Source organism: Quercus suber, unplaced genomic scaffold (assembly GCF_002906115.3).
Source record: "Quercus suber isolate HL8 unplaced genomic scaffold, Cork oak 2.0 scaffold_700, whole genome shotgun sequence".
NCBI classification, from domain to species: domain Eukaryota; kingdom Viridiplantae; phylum Streptophyta; class Magnoliopsida; order Fagales; family Fagaceae; genus Quercus; species Quercus suber.
In genome coordinates this window covers 75,616-95,067 of record NW_027070141.1, presented here as the reverse complement: position 1 = coordinate 95,067, position 19,452 = coordinate 75,616, and the positions used below count along the sequence as shown (strand labels likewise).

The 19,452-nt window shown below is 33.1% G+C and overlaps 1 protein-coding gene, 1 long non-coding RNA gene and 2 pseudogenes across 2 annotated transcripts; 1 reads left to right on the top strand and 3 right to left on the bottom strand.

Moving 5' to 3' along the window:
* The first annotated feature begins 1,347 nt into the window (after positions 1–1,347).
* Positions 1,348–3,897, top strand: LOC136064511 (uncharacterized). Its single transcript, XR_010626135.1, has 5 exons — positions 1,348–1,501; positions 1,680–1,736; positions 1,862–2,147; positions 2,269–2,322; positions 3,859–3,897. It is a non-coding gene; the product is annotated as an uncharacterized LOC136064511 (long non-coding RNA).
* A 1,515-nt stretch (positions 3,898–5,412) lies between these two features.
* LOC111990276 (probable E3 ubiquitin-protein ligase ARI8) lies at positions 5,413–7,034 on the bottom strand (annotated as a pseudogene).
* Positions 7,035–13,929: 6,895 nt separating this feature from the next.
* Positions 13,930–14,910, bottom strand: LOC136061268 (protein HYPER-SENSITIVITY-RELATED 4-like). The gene has a single exon (XM_065766347.1). The coding sequence runs from the start codon at positions 14,886–14,888 to the stop codon at positions 14,268–14,270; it is 621 nt and encodes a 206-aa protein (XP_065622419.1). The 5' UTR covers positions 14,889–14,910; the 3' UTR covers positions 13,930–14,267.
* Positions 14,911–15,493: 583 nt separating this feature from the next.
* On the bottom strand, positions 15,494–16,109 carry LOC111990275 (AAA-ATPase At2g18193-like; annotated as a pseudogene).
* Positions 16,110–19,452: the final 3,343 nt, after the last annotated feature.

The following is a 19,452-nucleotide window of genomic DNA, read 5'->3' as shown; positions in this document are numbered from 1 at the left end:
GTTGTGAATGAAACAACGTTCAACATAGGTTTTATTGATCAATTAGTGTAAGAAAAAACTTGAAACTTCAATGAATTCATGTCCGAAGAGACAAACTTTTGTATATATCACTTTTAGAATTATCATAGACTTTTTCCCCCCCTTCCTGTAAGAGGTCCCTCACATTTATATAATATTCTTTTAGACTATCTTAATCGTCCACTTGTCTTCATCTAAATATTCACTTGAGTACCCGTCCCATCAGTTAACTTTGTCGGCTCTCCATGAGTGGCGGTATTTGAGATTGTACTGTTCAGAGATCTTCTCCACATTAATGCGGTAAGAAAAGTTGCTGCAGTGCATTTAATGCGGTAGTAGCAGTTTTTCCTTTAGATATTTCTTTGTTCTTATCATTTCCATACATGCCTGAAGTTTATCCTTATCATTGGAATCGCTAGGAAGGTCACTCAAACCTCCTAGATACTGGCTTAACTGAGATTCTTTATATCCGAGGATAACACACTCTTCGGACTACTGATGCTCTCTTCAGATTATGTTCCTTGATCATTTCTAGGTATATCTCCCCCACCTGGGGTATTTCTCAATCGTCTATTTCTCTTCGGACAAACTTTTAGTCTTCAAATAGGGCCTTAGGCCCAATACATGAATTTGGGCTTTTATCCCCACAATATTAATATTGAGAGATTTTATATTGCCATTGAGACCTACTAACAGAAGATGTTAACAACTAAAATTTGAGGTAACTAAAACATGTTTTTTACTCTACTTAATTTCTATATATTGCCCTCTCTATATCCGCTTTAATTGTTTATGGAATTTTGTTAGTTTGTAGCTGTGGGTTGCTCTGGATTTAAGATTTTTTTTTTCTTTGAAGATTTCCACGTTTCCTTATTCTTCCTTTGTTGTCAAATCTGTGGCAAAGAAGAATCATGAAATTTTTGTTATTAGATTTTCTTTTTCCCCCTTTTTTTTTGTATGCAATTTTTATTGAATTTTTGGTTTCTTGGGATTCTTCTATTTGGTTTTAATTCTGGGTTTGTTTTAGTTGATATATAGTGTTTTTCTTAACTTCATTTTACATTGGTTTGGATTTTCTTTTTGTCTTTTTTTGGTTATGCAATTTTTATTGGATTTTTGGTTTCCTATTATTCTTCTATTTGATTTACAATAACCATAAACATCTTATCAATTTTAATATATTATATTATGAACTATAACATCACGGTATAATATTATTCTAAACCATTCTCAATCAATTTAAATTTATTGATAATTTACAAAATTGCCGAATGATAAGATATACTTTTTATTTATTTATTTATTTTTAATATATTGCTAAAAGTATAATCAAACTTAGCTAATCAGAGTTGTTAGATTGCTGAATAAATTTTATTACTTGAAATTCATACAAATTGTCAGATTGCTCGTTGCTCATTTTTTCTTTGTCGCATGCCGTCGTCTGCTCCTTCAATTGTTGATGTTTATCAATGCCACCACGAAGGTTTGATACTTTCCTCTTACCTTTTTATTTTTATTTTGTTCATCTCTGCCCATTCACTGGGGTTTCTCATTTTTGTACTGCTGTTTGTCTCTAAGTTATGGACTTCTTTCATTGTAATTTTGGATGGTTCTTGCTTCATTTTGAATGAAATTTCTTGTATTTGCTGCAAACCTGATAGGTATTGCTTAATGAAAAGTTATATGTCTCCATGGCCATTGCTCTTGCACATGGAGGGGTAAGTCCATATGACTTAAACCTTTTTTTTTTCTTTTTTTTTTTTTTTCTTTTTTTTTTTTTTTTATCTATGATATTTAGTTATTTATTTATTTATTTTGTTCTGATGAGTTATTGTGCTTTCAGGTTTCTCAAAAATCACTCACAAGCCAACAAAATTCATCCTTCGGCTTTAGGGATTCCATTTCCTACACACTCTTAGATGCCACAGTCAGCATTCTTAAATCCAACTGGCAAAGCAGGAGTTACATCAATAGATAAGCTCTTAGTGGCTTACAAACCTTGAAAGAGGAAGTTTGCATCGTTTGGCGGCAATGCTTTGGGAGATGGTTTTTCATTGTTTAAAGTTTAGACCCATTAAAACTTATTGCTTGGCGTGTTCATGTATTTTGATTGTATATATGAAAGGAAGGTAATGTCCTTATATAAAACTAATGATCTATAAAGTCCAAATGTCTTACGTATATCTGAATAAGCAGTTCATAGATTTTCAAATCTGGACGGTTTTATATTTTATTTTTGTCCTGCTGCAGGACTCTGACTTGGTGGTTCAATTTTGCAAAGATGTGGAGAGTAGATCACAAAAGGTAGTCTTCTAAAATACTCTATTCTTATGTTTAACTCTGAGAATTATAGGCTTTGAAATGGTTTAATTATTTTTTAGTGTTATTCTCTATTTGGATACAGCAAAAGTGCTGAAATAGAAAAGATGTTTGATCACTTTGAAAATGTTGCAACTTTATTTCAATAATTGCATTGGGAAGAAATTAGTAAAACAATACATTCAAAATTTTTCTGTGCATTGCACGGGTTAGCGACTAGCTCCACTAAAAACTATCTCTTCTTGTCTGTTAATATAGCATGGACCCATTTTGTTCACTATGCCAGGAAGTGAAGACTACTTATCATGCTCTATTTCAGTGTTTACATGCAACAGAAGTTTGGGAAAATATTTCTTTCAATCATGATATTCCATCGGCTAATAATGGTATGGGGTAGAGGCTTTTATTAACGTTTTTCAGCACTGCTCAACAAGTGAAATGGAGAAATTCTTATGCATTTGTTGGGCAATCTGGAAAAACAGAAATAGTTGGCTACATGTGGGGTGTGGGGAAATGCCAGATCAGGTGAAATCTTCAGTTGAGTTACCATTCAATAACTTAGTTCCAAATCAGGCTCAGCAGGTAGAGGTACAATCTCAGCCTGGTGTAGGTTGTGTTCCACCATCTTTTGGGGTAGTATAAACTGAAAGTGGAATTGGGATAGCTAATTTGCTACTCTGAGGGTAATCTTATTGCAGCTATGCGTGATAGAATAGATGACATATTTCAGGTGGAACGGATTGAAGCTATGGCAATGGAAGTGAGGCTATAGTCATGACATTTAGGTTTTGTTATTTTGGGTTAATTTTTTTAATTTAGTTATTTTGGTTATTGGTTTTAATTAAGGTTGAATGATGAGAAAAGCAAAGCATGATAGAAGACATCTACAACACCAAGAAGCAAAAAAGGTGGAGATATAATTGAAAGGGTTTTTTGGTGTTGGTTTGATAGTCTCCCTCAAATGTGTGGGACTCTTTGATGGTGAGCATGCTTTGATTGGAGGATTTTGTGTTGATAAAGGAATTTGGGTTAGGGTATGGTGGCAGACCTTTTAGTTTTTTTTCTTTTTCTTTAATGGTTTTTGCTTTGTTTCTTAGATTTAGATGGTTTATCCTTAATCACCGTTCTGTAGTTGAAGCTTGAATGTTGTAGTGTAGTCATTTGACAAATGCAAATTAATTGTTGTTTAATTTTGTTGTTTTAAATTTAAAGGTGTTAAAATCTGTTGAATAAGTTATAATGATCATTGCAATAGAATAAATGCTTTCTAAATCAAACGACTACAAGATTGTGCCATATGTTAAATGCAGGTTGGTACTAAAGACATATAGAAACAAAGGAAAATTGAAAATCTACATACTGATGCTTTTGTAATTACTCATTTCAAATTCAAACTGGTTTCAAAAATATAGTTTGTGGTTTAGAGCATTTTCTGTCTTCACTAATTGTGTTTTGTTTCCATGTACCTGTTTTTAAAATTTGGTTTGTTTCCATTTACCTGTGTTGGTGGAAAAAATAAAGAAGCCTAAGCCAGCTATCCCTCAAGTTCTAGGCATAGCTCCTTAAAGAAAAGATGGGAATAGATTGGTTGGAAAGCCAGTTGAAAGCTGAGAAAGGCCTGTATGTGTCACATTGGTATGAAACAAACAATTTGAATTTTCTTGGTTTAGACTTAAGATGATGATTAAAGAAGCTTCAGAGACTGTAGAGAGGCCGGACAAGTCAGTTTACAATCTGACTTTTGGATTGCGAGAGTATTAAAAGCCATACATAAAGAAAGGGATTTCATATCCAGCACAGTCAGCATATTAGTCTCTGTAATCTCATTCAACATGTAAGATTCCTTTTTCTTTTATAATTAGATTTTTTTTTTTTTTTTTTTTTTTTTCGTGTAAGATTCCTTTTTTTTTTTTTTTTTTTTTAATTATTTTTTGTTTTTTGGTTCTGTTTTTGCCTGTTTTTGGACTCTGTATTATACTGCAATAATAATGATGAGGGTATCTTAAAGATATTTCTTTATTCTTCTTCCTTTATCTTTTGTTCAGATGTCTCCAAAACCTGTTTCTGGTTCTGTCCATATGTATGTTCCAACTTTGCTGTAGAAGTTATCATAAGAACGTTGCACAACTGGTCTACTAGGTATTGTTACAGATGTGGCAGTAAAATTATGGAATTAAAGCAATATACTTCCTCCTTGATAAACCCAATTTTCTGCCAATGTTGCAACATCATCCAGAATATTGCTTCTGTGTATACACAACATACAAGTCATTTTATGCCAAGTTTGTTGATTTGAGTGTTATTCCAGATCGGTAATTCTGTCAAAATGAAGGTTTAAGCGAATTCTAACACAATCTCACAACCAAGAGGGTGTAATCAATCATGCATTTTAATGCTTTGCTTGCATCTTATTTCATTGTTCCAAATAAATAAGCTAAGTAAAGACTTGTCTTTCACAGCATTATTTTATGAAGTACATCCTACAGCTAATTTAAGTGTATATGTGTGAGAAACTCCCTCCTAAAGACTTGAACTCCAGCCCTGACCCCCCACATTCCACAAGCATTTATACTAGTGGAGTGACCACCGGACCAAGGGTGTGCAGTGATCTGACTTTCAACCTATACTATTAAAGGATTTTGACAAAGCCACATTTATGTGTATTTGTTTAACAGTCTCAACTGTTTTTTTGGTAGAGTTTCCAGTTATATATGTTTAAATTGTATATATATTTTGAAAAGAAAGAAGAACAATATTCAACTTCCTATACAAATATCAAGCAAATATAGAATTTAAGGTAACTAAAAAAGGACGAATGCCCATTCCGTAAGTTCACTTTGTATATGATCAAGATGTGAAAATTGAAAACTTATCTAGCAATGCCAATGGTCTTGAACATAATAATCAAGTGATATAAGACAAGTTACACTACAGATGACACAAAAATGATAAATATATAATAAAAACAACAATAAATCAATCTAGAATGTGCTCAAAAGCACAAAAAATACTTAACATATATTTAAAGTCATACGAAAATTGCTTAGTACTGTTTTTTACTATGGAATTCTTCGTTCAAAGAAACATTCTATTTGATATTTTTGACCAAGTTCTCCTCTTACCCTTAGTCCTTTCCCCCTTTCTTGGTTTCCTACTCCTTATCGAGCTGCAAGCCTCTTGAGAGCTAGTATCTTCTAGGCCATTCTCCAATGCCTTAACCAGATTCTCAAAGTAATTCCTTGTCACTGTGGTAAGCTCAGATAGCTTTGCTCTGAAATTGTTGAATTCTTTGTCTGAACACTTTTTGTTGAGGTAGTCATGCATATCCTTCTCTGTACAATGATGAGGCCTTTCCAAATTAGACTCTGCCTCACCTTGCAAGTACTCAAAGAACCCCCTTTTTGATTTTGCTTTCTTGTTTCCATCCTCAGGGAGGTAATACCCATATGCATATGTCCACTTAAGCACTCTCCTACATTCAATTGTCCGCAATTAAGCCTATGTAATGAACTTAAGCTCAGCCTCAGTTGCCCACTGTATGTCACTAAGTCTTCCCATGTAGTTCTCTTGCATTTGCTTTAAATCCTAAACAGCTTGTTGCCTTGATGATTCATTGCCTGCCCATCTCTCATAATAATGAGTATACTTTTCCAAATGCTTCTTAGATCTTTCACTGATATCTTCAGCCTCATTATACATTCCCTCTTCCTTATTCCTCTGGAATGTATTACAAGCATAGTACCCACCTGATGTCTCACCATGCTCCTTCCATGGTCCAAGGCACAGCCAACAAAACTCATGTCTACAAGGTTTCATGCATGTCATGTGCATGCACCCTTGGTTCTTCTCAATGGCTTTTCCACACTTTGGACATGGCTTTGTATTGACTAGCAACCATGATGTATTCGGGGCCTCAGAACTATTCTTCAATTGCCACTTAGCCAGAGTCTCACAATCCACTGGCCTATGCGCATCATCCATACAATTCCAACAAAACCCATTGTTACAATGGCAACAAACATCATAGTACTCATCATTACCTCCTTCACACAACTCTATCGCATACTCACAATCTGCACCTGGACACCACTTATACTTCTTATTACTCTCAATATAAGACCTTATCAATTGAATCATGATCCACTACGCGCGGTTCGGGACATCTCAATGTCAAACATTCAACCCCATCCTCAATTGCCACACTCACATACTTCTCCCAACAATCCCTACAAAAGGGATGACTGCAACTAACCCAAACCCTCATAGAGGCACGGAAATTCTCTTAACATATAGAACAAGTTAGTTCAACTTTTCTAAGTTCCTTGGGCAGCAAGAAAACCGGTTTTCCAAACAAACCTAGTTTTTTTCCTAATTCTCTCTTCATCAGCAAACCATTCATCCTGAACGTCTCACACTCTCCAGTTGTAATGAAGGAGAAGCACTGTCGTGGCAGCTTTTGATATGAAAACATTGGATACCTCGGTCATCTCGTTCTCTTGACGTTGTTGAATATCTGATTCTTTCAATAAAACGTAACTTTGCTTTGCCTTCTTGTTACTTATTGACTCATCGTCACCATCACCAACAATTATGTTCTGCATTTTTTTCTCTTCTTCTTTGTCGCTGTAATAGTAGTGGTCTTCGTTGTAGGTTGTATCCTCGGCGTCACTGTCGTACAGGTAATCCTCGGATTCCATGACAGCTGCACCAACAAAAACTAGAAGGGAATTAATATATAATATTAGGTTTTGTTTTTCACAACTCGATTATTGTTGTGTGAGTCTCTGAGTGGGTTATTGGGGTCATATATATATATATATATATATATATACATTAGTCGATTATTGCTATGCACAAGAGCTTACCTATTTGTGAGGTAGATAAAAATAATTTTATAAAAAATTTAAGAAACTACACCACTGCATAATTTGCTTTTATGACTTCAATTTGTAGTACAATTTGATGAAGTCATCATTGCTTGAACTTATAATGGCTTACAAAAAAATTTGTTAGACAATTTTAGATATAGCAAAAAAAAATAACTCAAAAATTCAGATATTAAAACTTCTGAAAGACCAAAATATATTAAAGAATCAGATGATTCACGACTTAGAAATTATTGAAATAAAACAAAATATATATGACTACAGAATAGAGAAATATAAGAGAAAGATGAGTTACATTCAAAAGAATAATTTCAATTATTGTAAGCTTTTTTATCTTGTAAAAAACGGCTAGAGAGAGTTTGGTGGTTCATGTACAAAAATTACTTTTTAAAAAATACATGAAAAACCATAAAATAAGTTTTTTTTTTTTTAACAAAATAGAGAAGAAGAAAATAATATAAGAAGAGCTCGTACCTCTACTTGGCTTTAAAAATATATATATATTGGGGCCGGTTTGCTTTACTTTTATAGTATTCATGATTAACCTTACAAATTTAGAAATAAATTATCAATGTTTGAGTTTGAGTTTGAGTTAAAATTTGACTTGTTAAAGAGATAAAGTTTCACTCCTTGTTAAGTTTGAATTAAACAAAAATAATTTTGTTTAAAAAAATGATAATGATGAGTTTGAATTTTAGTTAGACTTGTTACAGAAATAGAGTTTCACTCCTTGTTAAGTTTGGACTAAACAAAAATAATTTTATTTAAATAAAATGATAATTTATTTAAATATTTTAAAAAATGATAATGATAAGTTTGAGTTTTAGTTTTAGTTAGACTTGTTAGAGAGATAGAGTTTCAATCCTTGTTAAGTTTGAATCAAACAAAAATAATTTTATTTAAATAAAATGATCATTTTATTTAAATATTAATATTAATGATAATGATGAGTTTGAGTTTGAGTTTAATTTGAACTTGTTAGAAAGATAGAGTTTCACTCCTTGTTAAATTTGGACTAAACAAAAATAATTTTATTGAAATACTGTGCTGACATGAAAAATTGTAGGAGTTTCAGTGGTTTCGGTTATATATATATAATAGCATTATGCCCGTGTGATGCATGGCTTAATCAAAATTCCTATGTAAATAGTTTTTTTTATTAATTTACTTAAAATTTGATAATAGAATAGATAATAAAAATAAATGAATATTTTACTTTTAAGTAATATAATGAATGCATATTTGTGTGAAACTAAGGTATTATAAAATGCATATATATGACTTTTAAGTATTATAAAGTTGTATTGTGTATTCAAAAATTAGACCCTCTTAATATACACTACTTAGTTTCTTTAGATCTTTTCTCTTCTTCCTTGTGTGTTAAAATACTTAGTATTCTAAATAACCCAAACACACACACACACACACACACATATTAGCTTTAAGGCTCAATTAATCACCAACGTATATTTAAATAGAAAAATCTTAAATTTAATAATTAAAAACTATCCAAAACAATAATTGAAATCAAATTTAAGTGGAAACCTCAATTCAATAATTAAGAACAATCTAAATTAATAAAAATTTAAAATAATGAAAATTTTACAAAAAAATTAATGACAAATTCAAATCCACATAAGTTTAAAGCAAAGCTTAAAAATATTGTTTCATGATATTGGCAAAAAATAATATAGAAAAAAAAAATTAAATCATCTTATGCATTCTAAATACAAACTTATTCATTGACTCTTTTAATATATATATATATATATATATATATCGGTAAATATGTTTATATCATGAATAGATATTTTTTTTCTTATATATAATTTTGAAATTGTTATTTTAAAATAATAAAAATGTTTAATTATCTTAACCCACAAAAAAGTTACAAATTTTATTCTTCAAAGTGACTTCAAATAGTCAACCAGCTTGGTTCTTCAATTTATATTTCTTTTATTCTAAAAAAAAAAAATTCTCTTTAATTTATATTCATGGAAGAATATATTACTGATTAAAACTCTTAAAATAAATATTGATAATCATAGTGAAATACCATATCAAAACCTCCAAAAAAAAAAAAAAAATAACTATCATAAAATTTATCAAAAAACACATGCAATAAAATGAATGCCTTACAAAGAATAAGAAATTAAATACAAAAAAAAAAAAAAAATGTTAATTCAAACTGTAAGGACCAGGTTTAAGATCTCAGCCCACTACGTGGGTGGACTTAGGCCCAAAAAGCTTAAAACAATGAATTTGTAGAGAAATGAGTTAGAAAACTGGGTTTTAGTTGCTCAAACAAACGTTGGAATAGATTCAAAGGATAAGAGGATGAAAAGAAATAAGGTTATATTGAAGAAAAATCGTTCTCGGCAAGGTCCGAGGTGATCTGCTCTTGTATTTTATTCTCAAATCAAGTTACAAGTTTAGTTCCTAAATGCTACAGTGTTTCTTCCTATTCTCCTCCCCCCTATTCTTGTTGCCACCATCTTCTTTTATACTCTCCTTGATTTTCCTTCCCACCTTACACATGCATGCCAGAAGGTTGATGTTGATACTTGTCCCGTGAGCCCATCCTTTAAGTCAAGATGCAGTAACTGTAAGGCTGAAACACACTGTTCAGGTATCACCTCCATATTAATGCCGCTAGAGAGTTAACTGCAGTGCATTTAATGTGGAGGTAGCAGCTTTTCCTGGAGATACTACATGATCACGTTCTGTCCTATTCACCTGTAGTACTTATCTTCTCATATGGAATGATATGGAAGGTTGCCTTTGTTGGTAAAACACTTCTTCGTACCTCAGCCTTGGTTAATCAAGGAAGGGTTCGTCCTTGGTGTAGTTTCTTGGACTGTTACGATCAACACTGTCTTCTTCACCTACAACTATGGTCTCTATGACACCACGTGTTTGTCCTCAGACATGTCCTCGTTCTCGGTTTGGCCCTCGGGCCCGATACATATGTGGATAAGTATCTTTGGACCCTCCGGTCCCACACAAACCTAGTTTCAAATTATTAGGGAGACATTCTCTAGCAATATGTATACATTATGCACATATAAACATAACACGATTTTTTTTAGAAGAATATAACACAACTAAAAACCTATAAATAATAATTTAAATTTCATATTAGGATATAATCAAAATTATTCATATTCTAAAATTAAGAAACTAATACAAATCATAAATTAAGATATAAATGTAGAAAAAGAACAAAGAATGTACCTATTTGCTTCATCTATCACTTTGAGAGATTAAGTGTGAGTATGTAATGAAATCCTAAACCAATTATTGTAGAAGAGAACAAATGAGCCAAATTCATGAATTTAAGTACACCGTGAGAGAAGTTTTTATTAATTTTTTTGAAGTTAAAAAACTAATTTAAACAAAATGAAAAAAAAAATAATAATGAAGAAAGAATGCTTACTTGCATTGTCAATTGTCATAGGATTTAGGCATTTAAATATGGGAGTATACTTCACTCCAAATATATATAGGTAGAGTTCCACTTGATATAGAATTTAAATCCTACTGGAACTAAAATTTCTAATTAGTATGAATTGTTATTATCCCATAAAAAGGTGGAATACAAAAAGTTCAAACGAATAGAAATAAGGAAAAGTTGATTTACGTACGTTTTTACAAATTTTTTTTACTTTATACAAAAAAAGGTTGGTTAATTTCTTTTTTTTTTTACTTTATCCAAAAAATAGTTTGATAAATCAGTATGAATATATAACGAACTTGGGTTGTTGCTTTTTTTTCTTTTTCTTTTTTCTTTCTTTTCTAATGAACTGTATACTTGTGTAGTAATATAATTTAAGTAAAAATAAATAGTAAAGAATTTGGATGGTAATATTAAGATTTTTAGTAACTTAGAAATTATAGATAAATTAATGATAAAAGGATTAGATGAAGAATTTGAATTGTAATCAAATTAAAATTTTATCAACTTAGAAATTATAGGAGAAGAAAATAAGGACAAAAAATTTGTATTTAATTTTTAAAAAAATCTAACAAAATTTCTACAATTTAGTAAAGCCACTTGCAGTAACCAAGGCTTCTAAGCCTAAATTTTATTATATAGTATATAGTATATAGTATATAGTATATAGTATATGATATATATATATATGTGTGTGTGTATGTAAGAGAAAGGTGGTGCTAAAAAAAAGAAAAAGATAAGAGAGAAAGGTCAGCTTAGAACTGATTTCCTAATCCTAAACAAAAACAAACTTCGGCTCCTAGTACTACTAGGAGTCCGTTTGAACTTTGGATCAATGTTATTATTTTTGTGTGTTGTGTTGTCCTTCCTTCTATTCTTTCTCTGTAATTTTATTTTCTTTGTTTTGTTTTTGTGTGCCCCACGTGACTAAACAATATTTTCTTTTTCCTTTGCTTTTTTTTTTATTTAATTTTTTTTTCATATTATTACTCTTATAGTTAATCAAAGTTCAATAAGAGCCTAAGTAACCCAGCAAGAATAAACTAAAAGAGAAAAAAAAAAAGTGTAGGTAATAAAAATAAAGACAATAATTTTTTTTTTATTTATTTAGAAAATTCAAAACAATGGGAAAACTATATGCAAAGGATTCTAATAACCTTTGTCAGTTTAACAGGTTCGAAGGCAAAATCCATATTTAGTTTTGCAACAAATCTATACAGTTTCATATTACATATAAATTAACCTCCCTACAAGAATACATTCTCCACTCTAATGTACTTTGGAGATCATTCACCTTTCTTATCAAAATTTTATTGCATTCATTGTCCCAAGAATTTCAACAAATACTATAGCAACATCTATATCAATTCTAGGCATCTAGGGCTGTAAACGAGCCAAGTTTTGCTGAGTAATGTATGTTTGAGCTTGACTCGTCAATAAAAATCAAATGCTCAAACTTGGCTTAAGCTTGAGACAAGCCTAAAAACAATGTTTGAACTTGAACTTGTGAGAATGCCAAAAAGCTTGAGTTCGGCTTGGCTTGGTTTGATTAATTAGTCAAACCAAGCTCGAGTTTAATATCAAGCTCAAACTCAAGCTCAAGTCAGGTTTTTTAATTTGGGATCCAAAAAAATTACATCATCAAATGCTTATATCACCAAAAATCAAGTAAACAAATATACATATATATATATATATATATATACTCATTTTATCATGCTTCTAACACCCGTGATTAGAATTTGTTCAAATTACAATTTACATAATTAAATCCATCCATCATCATTTATTGTCTATAGCTTGAGTAACTGTTCAAAATACAATTTTTACATCCACATTTGTCATTCGTACAATTATAATTTTCACAAATCTAAATAAATTAACATTCCAAAACATATGTGTAATGTCATAATAATAAGTTTATTTAGTAAACATATATCAAACTATTGTAATGTCATAATAATAAGTTTATTTAGTAAACATATATCAAGCTATAAACGAGGTTAAGCTCGACATGTTTTGTATCAAACTCTATTGTTCACGAACAATTTTTTGCTTGAGCTCGGCTTGTTTATTAAACAAGACTAAAACTAAGGCTCAAACTTGGCTTATTTGTAAACAAACGAACATGAACGAGTTTTTTATCGAGCCAAGCCTGAGTTGTTCATGAACAGCTTGATTCATTTACAGCCCTAAGGCATCTAATCTACACAAAAGCCAATATCGACCACAAGAGCTATCATGGTTGCAATTTCTTATTATTTTGCATTATTTAATAGTCATTATCCTTCAAGCCAACTGTATTGGAACAACATTGATCTTGGTCTGTAAAAGTACAAATCTGGACAAAGATAAGCACTTGGAAAAAAATGTTTACTAATTGATCCCAACTGAACCCAAGAAAGGAAGAAAAGTAAAAGATGAGCCTTATCATGACTCAAACTAAAGTGAAAATCAATTTCAACATGCGTTGATCGAGCATGGCAACACGAGAGGTATATTGCCCCAATTAATGTTACCCTTCATCCATTGCTTTGTTTTCAGTAACAATATTAGATTAGCATTCGCATTTGGTTGTCTCCCTTGTTCCCAATATGAGCCCAAAGAGTAGAGTCCATATTGAATTTGAGTAGCCCATTGGCATCAGTGGTTGTAAATGGTATGCATTTCATTAGTGAAGAGCACTTCCAAAAACTATAATCCAAATGGAACATTGAAAAAGACGTGGCATGTGTTGCCTTTTTTGACATGACATCCATTGATACTGTAAAGTCTACAGACAAAAAGAATTTGAATTCTAATCTTACTTTACATATTTGAGTAATGCCAGTGTGAACATGAAAGAAATTAAGTTATTATATTACAAAAAACCACCAATTTTTAATTTTTTTTTTTTTTTTTTATAACTTCAGGATCATCAAACAAATAAAAGACAAAAGAAGGGAGAAGTGAAAGGGAAAGAGTCATATCACAATATATTATGCGATTAGTTCCTATTCTCTCGAAGTACAGTTATCAAATAACACTGATTTACATCTTTGACTTGCATGTAGTTTTTTTCAAAGAACAGAAAATAACCTCCAAAGACTTCTATATACTTTCTCACCAAAGCATTAAATGATTAAATACTAATTAATTATGAACATTCAATGGTAGGACTGTAACTAGATGAGAGAGGGGAGGGTTGTTACACAAGAAGAGTGAGTCAACATTACCAGCAATAAAAGTAAATTGATCAGAGCCATATAGCAGCACACATAAAAAGCTTAATGCAAAATATCCATTCAACAAACATGTAATTCTTTTCTAAATCACCAAAATCTCACACACATGCATGGTCACACAATTTGCACAAGTACATAATCAGATTCACAGCAGTGCAAACCCACACATTGACACGATGCATATTATTTCACAAAGAGAAGAAAAACACAGAAATGAGGGGAGGAACAAATAAGGATCACCACCAGCAGGGAGTCACTCATGGTTACCCAGATGAAAAACTTAAATGCGATTTGACAAGTGCTAGAATGGCTTGGGAACATTACTAATTCCTTGAGAACACGAACCATCTCTTTTGAAATTACCCATCAGTTGTGATTCTTTTGGATATTTACTTGCACTGCCTCTGCAGCCTTTGCATCCTCAAGTTTTTTTTGTTCCTTTGCATCCTCAAGTTTTTTTTGCTTGAAAAGTTTAACAAGTCCTTCAACATTGACATCAACATCAACAGAAGTATGATGAATCTTCAAAAGTTGCTCTGCCTCTGCAGCCTTTGCATTCTTAAGTTTTTCCTGCTCAAGAAATTTCACAAATCCTTCAACATCAACATCTGTATTATCATCACTCTTCAGAAGTTCCTTCAACTCTGCAGCCTTTGCTTTCTGAATTGTTTTTTGCTCGAGAAATTTGACAAGTCCTCCGAGAACAACATCAGTACCACCACTCTTTAAAAGTTCCTCTGCAATTTCAGCTGGGGTAACCTCTACATTCTCCAACAATCCTTCAATCTGTCTATAGAGTTGGTGGTCAGCTTTGATATTAAGATAATTAGAAGCCAAAAGCTTGAACCCATCCATGGTGCAATATGACATGTGCACGTGCACATCCATGCGGCCTGGGCGCAATATAGCAGGATCAAGCCGGTCCTTATGATTGGTGGTGAACACAATAATTCGTTCATCTCCACAGCTCGACCATAATCCATCCATTATGTTCAATAAACCCAATTGCGTGAACTGAAAAAATAACTAAATACTATTAAATGAAATAATTAGATAATGTCATTTGTATCAGCTAGGATGATAATTGTAATGGTTGTTGACATAGTGCATAGCATATGTACTCATTAAAAGTTATAATCAATACACAAAACTCTAACTTCCAGGGGTTTAAGAGATATGATTGGTATGCAACTTTTATTCCCATTTCTATTCTATTTCTCTGTTAAAATATACTACTAATTTGATTCTCAGACTCAAACCCAACAATACATGCATCCAATAGCAGGAAAAATTTTCTATCAGGGTAAAAAATAATTAGACTCAATGAACTAAATATCTCGTTAAAAGTATAGCCAAGTCTAACAAAAAGACGCTCACACACTTAAAATCATTATAACAATTTTTTGTATTGAAAAAATAGTTTATATTGAAACTCATTGTACTCATTTATAGTCCATTTCAATCTAATAAACATCAAATGTAAGACTCAATATACATCCAACTAAATCCATTCGCAGAAAAACTGTCTGAAGTGTATAATAGTTGACTATATATATATATATATATATATACACATATAGGAGTAATTGCAACTAAATTTTGTGAGAATAAAGAATGCTAACCGTGTAAACCTTCTTCCCTTTATCTTTGAACATTGTACAACAATCTACATCCTCGATTACCAGTATTGAGCGATCAGTTGTTGAGAGCAATATACTTCTCAAGTCTTCATTTGAAAGTGCAGGGGTGAGGTTCAAATCATAGATATTAAACTTGATGTAATTAGCCATGGCAGCAATCAAGCTTGTTTTACCAGTACCCGGTGGGCCATAAAGCAAATACCCTCGCTTCCATGACTTGCCAACTTTCTTATATAAATCCTTCCCTCCAAGAAACCTGTCCAAATCATCCTTGAGCATCTCCTTCTGCTCTGGGTTCATTGCCAACTTCTCAAACGTAGCTGAATGTTCAAGATTAACATAACTCCAATTTACATTACGATCACGATCTTGTTCAGGATAAACCGTACGATCACGATTTTTTTCTTTACAGGTATAAATCTTTACCACCTTTTCTTCTTTTGAATTCTCTGATAACGGTCTATTATATCATCTAAATAAGAGTCTAGCACATCCATTACGTATCCCTTGTCAAAGGAAAGCTCAAAATATTTCTTAGTAGGACTGTAATGATACTCTCCTTTTTCTGTACGTATGTAAGGTTGAATTTTATCAACCATTTAATTGGCTTTATTCCGTGACCAATTTGCTTGTAATTTAACACTTAGCAACCCTGTATTTAGGTGGGAAAATTGTAAGGGTAGTGTGTGAGAAGATGTGAAGAAAAGTTCAAGAGTGTGCAAGAAAAACAGAGTCTCGCGGCTAGGACTCGCGGGTGGGTCACGACTGGCAAGCCGCGAAAGGCAGGCACGTGAGAGGCACACAGGGAAGCTAAAGGGTCGCGCGAGCTGTCACGCTACAGGACAAAAGTTCTAGTCTGGCCAAGCCGTTACGTCGTGACTTGATTTCGCGACTTGGGCAAGCCGCGAGGTCAAGTCGCCAACTTGCCCTGTTTGGCAAAAACTGACATTTTGCATTCCCTTCTCACCCTACTATATATACACACTTATACCCATCATTTTGAGAGAGCTTCTAGAGAGAATTTTGTGAGAGAAAACCCTAGAGAAATACAAGATTGATTCATCCCCAATCTTCATCTAAAGAGACTCTACAAATTCCTCTACTCTCTTCCTCTCCATTGTCATATCCTTGAGAGGTCATTTACCAAACCCTTATTTCACCACACCCACGTCTGTGAGAAGGTCCATTTGGTGCTTTGGGAAGCAGTTTGGAAAGGAACCAATATACATTGGTTGATGCTATGGTCTAGTAGCGGAATCCGGGAAGCTAAAGAAGAAATAGGTTCAGCGTAACCTCGTTGGAGCAAGAAGCTTTGAGGGCTTAGGTACTTGGGTAGATTAGGCTTGGGGGATCTTCTGCTGTTCATGTATCCTAACTACATTCTTTAGTGGATTATTTGACCACTTGGAGGGCGGCAGAGAGGTTTTACGCCGAGGACTTCGGTTTCCTCTTCGATAACACATCGTGTATTGTCCGAGTGTTTGCATCTTCCTTCCCTTATCTTTACCTTATATTTACTGCTGTGGATGTGTTTATATTTGGCTTAGATTGTATATCAATTCTGGTATGAGCTTATTATCATGTTTCGCACATTAATTGTTTAATATAAAGCTTGAATTGGTATTTTTGTTATTTGGGGTCTAAACGTTCAAGGGTGTTTCATACCCATTTTGAACTTTCAATTGGTATTAGAGCGGGTGCACTCTTTGTGGTTTGATTTCCTGAGTGCGATCCTAGACCCCTTGGTTATGGATGCTGCTGTAAAAAGGGTTATGCTGAATTGTGGTATGAGTGTTTGTGAAAATGATTCTATGAGTATATTTGAAGGACACTCTAAAAAGGAACTCTTAGAGTTAATTAAATCCAGGAAACATGCTAGGATGTTTGTTCACATGCTGAAATATTTTGAAAGCAAGAACCACACTCTTCACAATAGTCTATGTGAGTCTACCTCTTTGATTGAGAAATACAAAAGAAGAAATAGATCACTGTGTGAAAAGGTTAATAATCTGAAAGAGCAAATTCAATCTGGAATGAGCATGGAGAATAACAATAAATGTTTGTTTGATGGTCAAGAATGCTTGTCTCATGCGTGTATGTTTGTGCACACCTCATTGAAGGTATTTAATTCATGTTTATGGTACCTTGACAGTGGATGTTCTCATTATATGACAGGAGATAAATCACTGTTTATGACTCTTAAAGAGAAAGCATGTGATTATGTGACTTTTGGTGATGGGAGTCATGCTCAAGTTCTCGAGAAAGGGACGGTTGAAATACCGGGACTACCTGTGTTGAAAAAAGTACTATACATCAAATGATTGAAGGCAAATCTCCTTAGTATTACTCAAATATGTGATGAAGATTTTCTCGTTCAATTCTCAAAGAAGGGGTGCATAATCATTGATGAGAAAGGGATTCAAGTCTTGGAAGGAAATAGGACTACTGATAATTGCTATGGAGTAGTACCTACGACACCTATTTCGTGTAGAAGTGCTCGTGTTGATATGCTGAAACTGTGGCATCACAGGTTTGGACATGCAAACTTCAAACAAGTATGTAAAGTCTCTAAATGTGAGGCCGTTGAGGGACTTCCAAAGTTTGGAAAGGTGGAGAAGACTATATGTGGAGCATGTCAAATGGGGAAACAAACAAAAGCAAATCATCCCAAGGTGAATGTGATCGCTACCTCACGGTGTTTGGAACTTCTTCACATAGATCTTATGGGGCCTACAAGAACTGAAAGCCTGGGAGGAAAGAGATACATTATAGTGATAGTTGATGATTTCTCAAGGTACTCTTGGGTGGAATTCCTCAGAGAAAAGTCTGAAGCATGTGATAAAATGCAAAGATTATGCAAGAGATTGCAAAATGAAAAGGGAGTTCCCATAGTCAAAATCAGAAGTGATCATGGGAAGGAATTTGAGAATGTGAAATTTGAATCATTTTGTGAGGAGCATGGTATCAAGAAGGAATTTTCAGCTCCAAAAACTCCACAACAAAATGGGGTGGTTGAAAGAAAGAACCGGGTGATCCAAGAGATGGCTAGAGTCATGCTACTCAACAAAAACATTACTCAAAGGTTCTGGGCTGAAGCTGTCAACACAGCTTGTCATATTTGTAACAGAATTTATTTCCAAGCAGGGATAAAGAAGACGTCATATGAAATATGGAGAGAGAAGAAACCCAAGGTGAAGTATTTCAGAGTATTTGGAAGCACATGCTATATTCTAAATGACAGGGAAAATCCAGGAAAATTTGATGCTAAGAGTGATGAAGGGATACTCCTAGGATACTCCATAAATAGCCGAGCTTATAGAGTGTACAACAAGCGTACTAAGACGGTAATGGAATCAATCAATGTGGTCATAGACGATACCATATCTGAAAAGGAAATTGATGATGATGGAAAGGGGCTCCAACTCAAGAAGAATGAGGATGATGATGATATACCTCTGAGTGATGATGCTGAGAAAGTAACACCCGAAAAGGAGACCACACCTCCTGTATCAAGAAAAGAGACTAGATCAACACAAGAAGTCTCAAGTCCACTCACTCCTCCAGAAATTCAAACCCCAATTTCTCGTGATGAGGAACTCTCAACTTCCAAGAAACCTTCATTAAGAGTGACACTTAATCACCCATCAAGTAATATAATTGGGGATGTGAACGAAGGACTTCGTTTGAGAAAAGGGCTGAAGTATACTGCTAACCATGTAACATACAACTGTTATCTTGCCCAATTTGAACCCAAAAAGGTAGAAGAAGTACTAAAAGATAAAAATTGGGTAGAGTCTATGCACCAACAACTACACCAATTTGTTAGGAATGATGTGTGGGAATTGGTTCCAAGGCCTGAAGATACACATGTGATCGGCACCAAGTGGATTTTTAAGAACAAAACAGTTGAA

Excerpts from the sequence above, each read along its gene's own strand:
- LOC136061268 (XM_065766347.1), bottom strand. The coding sequence starts at position 14,888 with ATGGATGGATTATGGTCGAGCTGTGGAGATGAACGAATTATTGTGTTC.